At 36.7% G+C, this 13,092-nt stretch overlaps 1 protein-coding gene across 5 annotated transcripts in view; it reads left to right on the plus strand.

Moving 5' to 3' along the window:
• The window catches only part of NARS2 (asparaginyl-tRNA synthetase 2, mitochondrial), a 135,086-nt gene that overhangs the window by 58,979 nt on the left and 63,015 nt on the right, over nt 1-13,092 (plus strand). For 4 of the 5 annotated variants that reach the window (XR_009734676.1, XM_061407681.1, XM_061407679.1 and 1 more), the window contains exon 6: nt 6,997-7,091. The exons of the other annotated variant lie outside the window; for it this stretch is intronic. Coding sequence is in view for 3 of the 4 variants with exons in the window: in XM_061407681.1 (XP_061263665.1) it covers nt 6,997-7,091 (95 nt within the window). In the remaining variant the exon portion in view is untranslated. The remainder of the gene's footprint in view (nt 1-6,996; nt 7,092-13,092) is intronic. 5 annotated transcript variants of the gene reach the window in all.

Raw genomic sequence — 13,092 nt, forward strand, 5'->3', positions numbered from 1 at the left:
TGGAAAAAACACAAGCTGGAATCAAGATTGCCGGGAGAAATATCAATAACCTCAGATATGCAGATGACACCATCCTTATGGCAGAAAGTGAAGAGGAACTCAAAAGCCTCTTGATGAAAGTGAAAGTGGAGAGTGAAAAAGTTGGTTTAAAGCTCAACATTCAGAAAACGAAGATCATGGCATCTGGTCCCATCACTTCATGGAAAATAGATGGGGAAACAGTGGAAACAGTGTCAGACTTTATTTTTCTGGGCTCCAAAATCAATGCTGCTGGTGACTGCAGCCATGAAATTAAAAGATGCTTACTCCTTGGAAGGAAAGTTATGACCAACCTAGATAGCATATTCAAAAGCAGAGACATTGCTTAGCCAACAAAGGTTTGTCTAGTCAAGGCTATGGGTTTTCCTGTGGTCATGTATGGATGTGAGAGTTGGACTATGAAGAAGGCTGAGCGCTGAAAAATTGAAGCTTTTGAACTGTGGTGTTGGAGAAGACTCTTGAGAGTCCCTTGGACTGCAAGGAGATCCAACCAGTCCATTCTGATTTCTTTGGAAGCCCTGGGATTTCTTTGGAAGGAATGATGCTAAAGCTGAAACTCCAGTACTTTGGCCACCTCATGCAAAGAGTTGACTCATTGGAAAAGACTCTGATGCTGGGAGGGATTGGGGGCAAGAGGAGAAGGGGATGACAGAGGATGAGATGGCTGGATGGCATCACTGACTCGATGGACGTGAGTCTGAGTGAACTCCGGGAGTTGGTGATAGACAGGGAGGCCTGGCGTGCTGCGATTCGCAAGGGGTCGCAAGGAGTCAGACACAACTGAGCGACTGATCTGATCTGAAGTGCTATTATATGATCAATCCTTCCATTTTGCTGCCAGTGGCATTTTCATTCTTTTTTGTGTGTGGTTGAGGAATATTCCACTGTGTGTATGTGTGTGTGTCCATACCATTTCTGTCCTTTATCGAGCCCATACACACTAAATCTTCTTTATCCATTCATCTGTCTTGAATGTTTTAAATAGTGCCACTATGAACATTAGGGTACGTGTATCTTTTCAAGTTAGAGTTTTGTATTTCTCTAGATATGTGCCCAGGAGTGGGATTGCTGAATCATATAGTAACTCTATTTTTAGTTTTTCAAGGAACTTCCAGACTGTTCTTGACTACGGCTGCACCAATTTTCATTCCCACTGGTAGTATGAAGGGGTTCCCTTTTTTCCACACCCTCTCCAGAACTCATTGTTTGTAGACTGTTAAATAATGGCCATTCTATCTAGTGTGAAGTGGTACCTCATTGTAGTTTTGATTTGCATTTCTCTAAAAATTAGTGATATTGAGCATCTTTTCATGTGCCTGTTGGCCATTTGTGTGTATTCTTTGGAGAAATCTTTATTTAAGCCTTCTGCCCATTTTTAAATTTTTTCTGTTTTTTCTTTTTTAATATTGAGCTATTTGTGCATTTGGAAATTAATCCTGGGTTGATCACATTGTTCGCAAACATTTTTTCCCATTCCATAAATTGTCTTTTCATTTAAAACCTTGCAAGTTTAATTAGGTGTCATTTGTGTTTGATTTTATTTCAATTACTCTGAGTTAAATCCAAAAAAATATTGCAGCAATTTATGCCAAAGAATGTTCTGTGTATGTTTTCCTCTGGGAGCTTTACAGTATCTGCTCTCAAATTTAGATCTTTAGTCCATTTTGAGTTTATTTTTGTATATGGTGTTAGAGAATGTTCTAATTTCATTCTTTTGTGTGTATATATTTTCCTAGCACCACTTATTGCAGAGACTGTTTTTTTTCTCCCTTGTATATCCTTGCTTCCTGTGTCATAGATTAATTGATCATAAGCAAATGGGTTTGTTCTGGGCTTTCTGTCCTGCTGCATTGATCTGTGTTCTTTTTTGTGCCAGTGCCATGCTGTTTTGATGACTGTGGTTTTGTACTATATTCTGAAGCCAGGGAGTGTGATTTCTCCAGCTGTGTTCTGTCTCAAGACTGTTTTGGCTACGTGTGGTCTTCTGTATTTCCATACTCATTTCAAAAATTTTCTAGTTCTATAAAAAAATGCCATTGATAATTTGATAGGGATTAGTGTTCAATCTCTAGATTGCCTTGGGAAATGACCCCATTTAACAATATTGATTCTTCCAATCCAAGAACATGGTTTATCTTCTCATTTGTTTGTATCATTTTCAATTTCTTTCACTGGTGGTCTTATAGTTTTCAGAATATAGGTCTTTGCCTCCTTAAGTAGGTTTATTCTTAGGAATTTTGTTTGTTTTCATATGATGGTAAATGGGATTGTTTCCTCAATTTCTCTTTCTAATCTTTCTTTGTTAGTGTATAGAAATGCAACAGTTTGTGTGTATTAATTCTGTATCCTGCAGTTTTATTGAATTCATCCATGAGCTCTAGTAGCAGTTTTCTGGTAGCATGTTTAGAATGCTCTATGTATAGCATCATGTCATTGGAAACAGTGACAGTTCTACTTCTTCTTTTGCAGTTTGGATTCCTTTTAAAAATTTCTTTTTCTTCTCTGATTGCTGTGGCTAGGATTTCCAAAATTACATTGAATAAGAATGGCAAGAATGGGCATCCTTGTCTTGTTCCTGATCTTATAGGAAGTGTTTTCAGGTTTTCACCATTGAGTATGCCATTATGGGTTTGTCATATGTGGTCTTTATTATGTTGAGGTATGTTCCCTCTATGCCCACTTTCTGAAGAGTTTTTATCTCACATGGATATTGAATTTTATCAGAAGCTTTTTCTGTATCTTTTGAGGTGATTGTATCATTTTTATTCTTCAATTTGTTAATATGGTGTATCACATTGATTGATTTCTGAGATTGTAAAATCCTTGCATCCCTAGGATCAATCTCACTTCATAATGGTGTTTGATACTTTCAATATATTGTTCTTTGAATACTTGGTTCTAATTCTTTTAGACATATACCTAGAAGTAAAGTCTGTATGTTGTATATATAGTATTTCTTGTTCATCTTTTTAAGAAACCACCAAACTCTTTTCCCAGTAAGGGTACCAGTTTACATTTATAGTTTCATTCCATTATATACAAAGAAGATAAGTTATGTGATTTGTTGAGACTTGTGTTCTGGCGTTTAGTCTGTCTTGGACAGTGTGCCTGTGCACTTGAAGAGTTCACAGTCTACTGTTGTTGGGTGGAGTCTACCATTTTTAAATTTCCTCTTTCTTGAATCAGCATTTGTTTGGTTCCTCAGCTGTGTCCAACTCTTTGCAACCCCAGGGGTGATAGCCCGCCAGGCTCCTCTGTACATGGGATTCTCCAGGCAAGAATACTGGAGTGAGTAGCCACTCCCTTCTCCAGGGGCTCCTCCTGACCCAAGAATCGAACTGAAGTCTCCTGCATTGCAGGCAGATTCTTTACCATCTGAGCCACCAGGGAAACCCATGTTTGACTGATTTCCAGAGTTCTCATAATTGATTCTTACAGTTTTTACTTATTATTTTCAGTTTTTCTGTGGAGGGGTTGGAGTTTGAAGCTACCTGCCCCACCATTTTTGCTGATATCTCTCAGCAATTACTTTTTAAAAGAAATATTTTATAATGTCCCTTTAATATCCTGAAATAAAATTTATAGATAGCATAACTTAAAACATACAGAAGCTTTTAAAGTTTGCTGTAGTGCATTCCTTGTAATGTAAAGGAAAACTAAAAGGAAGTAATTTATTAAAATAGTATGAATTTCAGTAAGTAAATGTTTCCATATGACACTGAAAGTCATAATGAAGTAGTGATATGTTTGTAACTTTAAAACAGTTGAATTTAAGAGATGTAAGAAACTCAGATTTCCTTTTTGTACAAATGCTAATAAATGAGAGTAAAATCAACTCCTAAATATTAGATTTTTTTATTTATACATGAAATGAGAGAAACCACTTTTAGAGAAGTCAATAAAACACCCGTACAAATTACAGATGAAAGAAGTTAAAGAGGTGAAGGAAAGGAAAAAGTTATAATGTTCATACAAATGTACTGGGCCTTACTTGAAATGTAATCATTTAGTAAATAATGAAGACATATCAGAGAATACATCTTTTATTTTGAAATCCTAACATGTCAGATATTTTAGTCTTGAGTGTTTAAGTCCGTGGAAACAATATCGTTTAAGTGATAATGAGTCTCAAAGATGAATTTTTTTATCTTTTTATATGTTTATTATTATTATTTTCTTTTACTTTACAATATTGTATTGGTTTTGCCATACATCAACATGCATCTGCCACAGGTGTACACGTGTTCCCCATCCTGAACCCCCCTACCACCTCCCTCCCCATACCATCCCTCTGGGTCATTCCAGTGCACCAGCCCCAAGCTTCCTGTATCCTGCATCAAACCTGGACTGGCGATTCATTTCTTATATGATATTATACATATTTTAATGCCATTGTCCCAAATCATCCCCTACCTCCCTCTCCCACAGAGTCCAAAAGACTGTTCTATACATCTGTGTCTCTTTTGCTGTCTCGCATACAGGGTTGTCATTACCATCCTTCTAAATTCCATATATATGCATTAGTATACTGTATTGGTGTTTTTCTTTCTGGCTTACTTCACTCTGTATAATAGGCTCCAGTTTCATCCACCTTATCAGAACAGATTCAAATGTATTCTTTTTAATGGTTGAGTAATACTCCATTGTGTATATGTACCACAGCTTTCCTATCCATTCATCTGCTGATGGACATCTAGGCAGTATGGTACTGGCACAAAGACAGAAATATAGATCAATGGAACAAAATAGAAAGCCCAGAGATAAACCCACGCACCTATGGACACCTTATCTTTGACAAAGGAGGCAAGAATATACAATGAAGAAAAGACGATCTCTTTAACAAGTGGTACTGGGAAAACTGGTCAACCACTTGGAAAAGAATGAAACTAGAACATTTTCTAACACCATACACAAAAATAAACTCAAAGTGGAGTAAAGATCTAAACATAAGACCAGAAACTATAAAACTCTTAGAGGAGAACATAGGCAAAACACTCTCCGACATACATCACAGCAGGATCCTCTATGACCCACCTCCCAGAATATTGGAAGTAAAAGCAAAAGTAAACGAATGGGATCTAATTAAAATTAAAAGCTTCTGCACAAGAAAAGAAACTATAAGCAAGGTGAAAAGACAGCCTTCAGAATGGGAGAAAATAATAGCAAATGAAGCAACTGACAAACAACTAATCTCAAAAATATATAAGCAACTCCTGCAGCTCAATTCCAGAAAAATAAATGACCCAATTAAAAAATGGGCCAAAGAACTAAGTAGATGTATCTCCAAAGAAGACGTACAGATGGCTAACAAACACATGAAAAGATGCTCAACATCACTCATTATCAGAGAAATACAAATCAAAACCACAATGAGGTACCATTTCACGCCAGTCAGAATGGCTGCAATCCAAAAGTCTACAAGCAATAAATGCTGGAGAGGGTGTGGAGAAAAGGGAACCCTCTTACACTGTTGGTGGGAATGCAAACTAGTACAGCCACTATGGAGAACAGTGTGGAGATTCCTTAAAAAACTGGAAATAGAACTGCCATATGACCCAGCAATCCCACTACTGGGCATACACACTGAGGAAACCAGAATTGAAAGAAACACGTGTACCCTAATGTTCATCACAGCACTGTTTATAAAAGATGAATTTTTAAAAAGCAATAATAGGGCATTTAGGACCAGATCAAGTTAAGTTTTAAAAATAATTGGCAGTTAAAAAATAAATGAATAATTTCATTTGGTAGTTTTACACTAGGTATTACATTCATTCTCCTTTCAAAGACAAAAGGAGAAGAGGGCAGCAGAGGATGAGATGGTTAGATAGCATCACCGACTCAGTGGACATGAGTTTGAGCACACTCCACAGAGATAGCAGATGACAGGGAAGCCTGGCATGCTGCAGTCCACGGGATCACAAAGTGTAGGACACAGCTTAGTAACTGAACAACAATAGTCATGTTCATACACACACATACCCGTACATGATATGCAGTATTTTTAGAACAACCAAAGGAATTAAATAAGATACCTTCATTTCATTTGTTTCTATAATTCAGCAGTTGGTACTCTGCCTCTTAAAAGGAGTCTTACATCCTTTGTTGAAAGTTTTATATTGGCTTGGTTGCTTTTACAGTATTGGTTTTAGTGCACCATTACATTGAAACATTTTCAGATCACAATTTGAAATATAAGAGTAGGTAAATTATCTTCCTTCACTCCAAATGAATATAATAGTCATAACTTGATACAGAAGGTTTCTTAATTATACTATTTAAATTATGCATGACCTCCAAATAACTTTTTATCTTAACTGTTAATAAATGTTGACTGGCTTGTTTCTGACCAGTTTCAAATGGACTAATCACTCTATATTACAAGTTCATAAAAATCTTTAAATGTAAATGTTCATCTTATCTTTGAAAGATAAGATCTGGCTTTTCTTATCTCCTAGTTGTCATGAAGATTAAGTGAAATGAACATGTTTATAGTTTATAATGTGTTTATAAAAATCTATTAAAAGCATTATTATTAACAATTTAATAATAATATGACAAGACATGTTTTAGAGGCTATTCCCTTGGGAAAATTAAATTTTAATCATGGGTCAGAATTGTGAAAGACTGTGTAATGCTTCACATCTAAAACATAATTTCTTGCTTCAGCTTGCCCCTCAATCAAAATCAGTTTTTAGGAAAGAGTATATTTTGTGACCAAAGTACTTTGCCCTTTAGTTGTTGTGCGTTTCAAAAATATGGAGCAAACTTCCTTGACCTTAGCACTTACCAAGCAGGGATTTTCTCTTTTAAGTGTTACTGAAAACTGCCTTTTTTTCATGAGAATGACCTGTCCTCATATATTTTAAATTGCTTTGTGATTTTTAGTTGTGACAGAAATGTGAATGCTGTTCAGAACATGTAATAGCTTCTTGTGGCCTCTGTTTTCTTTTGCAGCCTTCAAGCAAAATAAAGGTGCCTGAGGAGAATTTCTTCAATATTCCTGTTTTCTTAACTGTCTCAGGACAGCTTCATCTTGAAGTGATGTCAGGGTACAGAGTTTTCTTTGATTTTACTCGCATGGGCTACTGTTTATGGGTTGGGTGAGAGTGTAATAATGTTTCCTTTCCTGGTGCTAAAACCTAATAATTGAAGTTAAGGTTTGTGGTTAGTCTACTTCAGTTCACTAAAAGTACATTTAGATTGACACTTTGACAATATCCAGATGTCTTACTAAAAAAATCATGGTAGTATACACTTTTTTTGGTGAAGAATGTAACTTTGGAAATATGAAGTGTTTTTTTTTTCTTTGTACTAATCTTTTTTGCTTAAATCTCAAAATATATAATCAAAATATAAGTATAATTAATCATGTTTATGAAAGTAAAAACAGTTATAATTCACACCTGAAAATTATAAGAGAGGTACTTGGAACAGATGGAAGAAAAAACTTTTTAAAATTATGGTTTAAATAAAGGAAATTAACTCACACAATCATCATGATGTGTGACCAATTAAAAAGTGTTAGAAGTCAGAGCCCATTAATTTTAGCCAGTCTTCAAATCTCTGGAAAGTCACTATAATCCTTTCAGTGCAATTTCCTTCTTTTTAGAGATTAAACAGGAAAATCTTTATTATTTAAATCTTATATTCTGTGATTCTGTGGGTAATTTTCTTAATGCTGACTCAACAAGTACTGAGTCTTTACCCAGATATAAATATCTTTGTTTTCTCATACAGAGCTTGAGACTTAAAAATCTTTTTAGGAAATGGCTACATTGAAAATAGGGAATCTTTGTGTATTTCCCATTGTTTTTAAATGTGCAGGTGGAAAAACTGAGGGGAAATAGTATTTGTATTTTTTTTTAATTTTATTTAAAAATTTTACAATATTGTATAAGTTTTGCCAAACATCGAAATGAATCTGCCACAGGTATACCCGTGCTCCCCATCCTGAACCCTCCTCCCTCCTCCCTCCCCATACCCTCCCTCTGGGTCGTCCCAGTGCACCAGCCCCAAGCATCCAGTATCATGCATCGAACCTGGACTGGCGACTCGTTTCATACATGATATTATACATGTTTCAGTGCCATTCTCCCAAATCTTCCCACCCTCTCCCTCTCCCACAGAGTCCATAAGACTGATCTGTACATCAGTGTCTCTTTTGCTGTCTCGTATACAGGGTTATTGTTACCATCTTTCTAAATTCCATATATATGTGTTAGTATACTGTATTGGTGTTTTTCTTTCTGGCTTACTTCACTCTGTATAATAGGTTCCAGTTTCATCCACCTCATTAGAACTGATTCAAATGTATTCTTTTTAATGGGCTGAGTAATACTCCATTGTGTATATGTACCCCAGCTTTCTTTTTTTTTTAATGGACTTTACTGGCAGGATAAAGAATGTCAATGGTGGAATAAAGATAGTCTTGAAAATAATATATACTTAGATTCTTTTCTGATTTACCTTGAGAAAGAAAGATACTATTTGATAACTACAGAGACCAAATAATAGAAAATATTATCAGAATATGGTATAGAAAAACTATTACCATAATAGCTCTGTGAGATTGTAGGAACTGCAGAATTGTTTGTGGGAAAGGCCATGTCAGGCATGTCATGGAAAGTTTCTTGTGCCTGTCAGTATAATTTTTTTAAATTTAAAACATTAATAGAAATATAAAGTGAACATGTATCAAATATTTTATTCAGTTATTAATTACTGAGGAAATAAGTAAAATAGTAAGACTAGTTCAAAGAGCATTTGGGAGGCTGTGAATTAATAGGCAGTTTAATAAAGAAATTTTAGAATAAGATTGCTAGATTAGCTACAAAGTAGCTGATATCCTGCAGATCAATTAACTCTAACCTTTAGAATTTTCTCTTCTACCTGACAGAAATGATTTGCATCTCTACTGGACAAAAATCTATAAGTTAACATGTAACTTTACTTAATCTGGGCTATTTAGTTCAATAGTAAATAGAATAATGGAGCAAAGGTCATCTCTTGGGTAATTAAATAACCTTTGAGTGTGTCCGTAGCCTTGGATTATATTGGAAGGATGTGCTATCTCCCTATTAGCTTTATCCAAGTTTAGGCTAACCTTTCTTAACAACCTTTCATTATTTGTTTCTTTTTATCTACAAACTAGAGAAAAGGTTTATTTCCCTCAAATGTGTCATAATGTGGGAAAAGTATAAGTTTGCCAATTTTTTCTGTTATAATATCGGTAGTGGATTATGTTCCCTCTTTACCAGTAAAGTACAGTGAACCACAGAATACACGGTACTGTGAAACTTGACAGAAGATTAAATGGACAAAATATGAGGAATTTTTTAGTGTGTTATGAAGTATTTCTGACGGGTAGTCAAATATTGCTAGTTTAATAGAGTTTTAGTACTATTAGTACACAGTACATTATGTTTAAGATTAATGCATGATTTAGTCTCCAGTAAGAAATTGCTAGTCTTCTTTTCCTTAGCATTTTTTTCCTAAATTTTTTTAACAGACTTTTAAAACGGAGTAAATGGTCGCTATATTTAGAAGGTTAACATTTTCTAAAAGGATATCTATGTTGCTTTCGTGGGTTTATGGCTCCATTTTAAAGTTTAATTTTGTTGTTTTAAATAAACTTTCTATTTTTTAATAACTTTTAAAAATAACATTTAAAAAATAATTTTATTTATTTATTTATCTTTGGCTGTGCTGGGTCTTCGTTGCTGCACGGGCTCTTCCCTAGTTTCGGAGAGCAGGGGCTAACTGTCTGGTTGCAGTGTATGTGCTTCTCATTACGGTGGCTCCTCTTGGCGCGGAGCACAGGCTGCAGGGCATGCGACTTCAGTAGCTGTGATTCGTAGGCTCAGTAGTTGCGGCTCCAGGGCTCTAGAGCGCAGGCTCAGTAGTTGTGGTGCAGGGGCATAGTTGCTCCTCAGCATGTGGGATCTTCCTGGATCAGGAATGGAACCTGTGTCTCCTGTGTTGGCAGGAGGGTTCTTTAGCACTGAGCCACCAGGGAAACCCTGCATAATTTTTAAATGTAGAAAAGTTGCAGAGACAGCTCAGACTTCTTGTATACCTCTCACCCAGTTTCCCCTATTGTTAACATCTTACATGTTGCTGTGGTACATTTGTGAAAACTTAAGAACCCAACGTTAATACACTACTATTAACTATAAATTCCAGACTTTATTTAGATTTCATTGGCATTCCGTCAGTGCCTCTTTCCAGGGTCCACTTTAGGATGTGCTTAGCTGCTCAGTCGTGTCTGACTCTTTGCGACCCCATGGACAATAGACCACCAGGCTCCTCTGTCCATTGAGTTCTCCAGGCAAGAATACTGGAGTGGGTTGCCATGCCCTTCTCCAGAGGATCTTCCCAAGCCAGGGATCAAACCCAGCTATCCCACATTGCAGGCAGATTGTTTACCATCTGAGCCACCAGGGAATTACATTTAGTTTTCAGGTTTCCCTGGTCTCATCTAGTCTGTAACGGTTTCTCAGTCTTTCCTTATTTTTCATGGCTTGTAGGAAGTATGCCAGTCTGGGTTTTTCTTATGTTTTTCTTAAATTTCAGGGAGGCAACGGGAGTGGAAAGAATACCACGGAAGTGAAATGCTCTTCTTGTCATATCATGTCAGGGAGGACTTGGTATCAATATGATGCTATTCACATTGATTGCTTGTGTTACTTGCCAAGTTTCACCACTGAAAATGTACTGTTTTTCTCTTCCTCTGCTTTGTTCTTTGAAAATGAGTTACTGGGTTTACCCACCCTTACTGGAGGTAGGAGTGAGGGGTTGGGAAGTGGGAGATGGAATTATGCACCATGTCCTGGGATGAGGACAGTATTCAGAATTAGTCTGTATGAATGATTTGTTGTCTCTTCACTATGATTTATTTATTTATGTCGTCATTTGTATCATGATGGACTGATGTATGGTTTAGGCTGTATTTCAATGCTCTGCTATTTACTTTACTCCTCAGATTGTTTTAGGTGTTGGGACTTGTTGTATTTTAATTCTTGTATCCCTTTCACATGCCCCTATCCTTTTGTCTTTTAAGTACCTCCTTATTCTCTGGTACTGTTAGATACCAAGATTTTTTCCTTTGTTAGTTTGTTTTCCTGTTCTGTAATTGATGAACCTACACTGTTACTCAGAGTCCATCATTTGCTTAGGGGTCACTCTTGGTAGTGTACGTTTTATAGGTTTGGAGAAGTGATGTCATACAGAGTAGTTTCACTGCTCTAAAAATGTACGCTCCTGCAAATCATCCCTCCCTACTTCCCTCCCTCCCTCCTAATCCCCGGCAATCCCTGATCTTTTAACTGTCCCCAAAGTTTTGCCCTTTCTAGAATGTCATAGAGTTGGAATCATACAATATGTAGCCTTTTCTTCATTTAGTAATATGTATTAATATTTAATACTCCATATCTTTTCATGGCTTGATGGCTCATGTCTTTTTAGCATTGAGTAGTATTTCATTACATTGATGTATTACATCTACTTTTGCTTTATTGACTACGCCAAAGCCTTTGACTCTGCGGAGCACAACAAACTGGAAAATTCTTAAAGAGATGGGAATACCGGACCACCTTACCTTCCTCCTGAGAAATCTGTATGCAGGTCAAGAAGCAACAGTTAGAACTGGACATAGAACAATGGAATGCTTCCAAATTGGGAAAGGAGTACATCAAGGCTATATATTGTCACCCTGCCTATTTAACTTGTATGCAGAGTACATCATGTGAAATGCCGGACTGGATGAAGCACAAGCTGGAATCAAGATTGCTGGGAGAAATATCAATAACCTCAGATATGCAGATGACACCACCCTTATGGCAGAAAGCAAAGAGGAACTAAAGAGTTTCTTGATGAAAGTGAGAGAGTGTGGAAAAGCTGGCTTAAAACTCAACATTCAAACAGCGAAGATCATGGCATCTAGTCTCATCACGTCATGGCAAATAGATGGGGAAACAATGGAAACTGTGACAGACGTTATTTTCTTGGGCTCCAGAATCACTGCAGATGGTGACTGCAGCTGTGAAATTAAAATACGCTTGCTTCTTAGAAGATAATCTATGACAAACCTAGACAGCATATTAAAAAGCAGAGACATTACTTTGCCAACAAAGGTCCATCTAGTCAAAGCTATGGTTTTTCCAGTAGTCATGTATGGATGTAAGAGTTGGACCACAGAGAAAGCTGTGTGCTGAAGAATTGATGGTTTTGAATAGTGGTGTTGGCAAAGACTCTTGAGAGGCCCTTGGACTACAAGGAGATCCAACCAATCAGTTGTAAAGAAATTCACTGGAAGGACTGATGCTGAAGCTGAAGCTCAAATACTTTGGCCATCTGATGTGAAGAGCTGACTCATTGCAAAAGACCCTGATGCTGGGAAAGATTGAAGGCGGGAGAAGGGGATGACGGAGGATAAGAGGGTTGGATGGCATCACTGATTCAATGGACATGAGTTTGAGTAAGCTCTGGGAGTTGGTGATGGAAAGGGAAGCCTGGAGTGCTGCAGTCCATGGGGGTAACAAAGAGCTGGACATGACTGAGCGACTGAACTGAACTGGCGTATTTCATTAACTGGAAGTACCATGGTTTATCCTTCTGTTCACCTACTGAAGGACATCTTGGTTGCTTCATGTTTTCGCAGTTATCCCAACCATATTTTTTAATTTTCCACACCCTGATCTCAGAATCAGCTGTTTCTTCTAGAGCCCTGATTTCTTTTCTTGGAAAATGGTATTTAGAAAATAAGACTTAGTCACTAGTATCTTGCTGCTGCTGAGGGATTATTGATTTTAAGCCCTTTCAGCAGACATAGCTATAAATGTTTTTTAAATAAACAAAAGCTAAGTGTTTTCATTACAGTCTGCCTATAAATAGTGCAGTATAAGTTGAGTGTCTGTTCTGAAAGAATTAGAAATGCCCTAAATTGTAAAACTTATACTTACAAGATGTCATGTAATAAAGTTTTCCATTTTTTTGTCAGTTAAACCCAGAATTAGAGGAAGCCTTGGCCTAATGTATTTAAAAGGATTTTTG

This window comes from Bos javanicus, chromosome 29 (genome assembly GCF_032452875.1).
Source record: "Bos javanicus breed banteng chromosome 29, ARS-OSU_banteng_1.0, whole genome shotgun sequence".
NCBI classification, from domain to species: domain Eukaryota; kingdom Metazoa; phylum Chordata; class Mammalia; order Artiodactyla; family Bovidae; genus Bos; species Bos javanicus.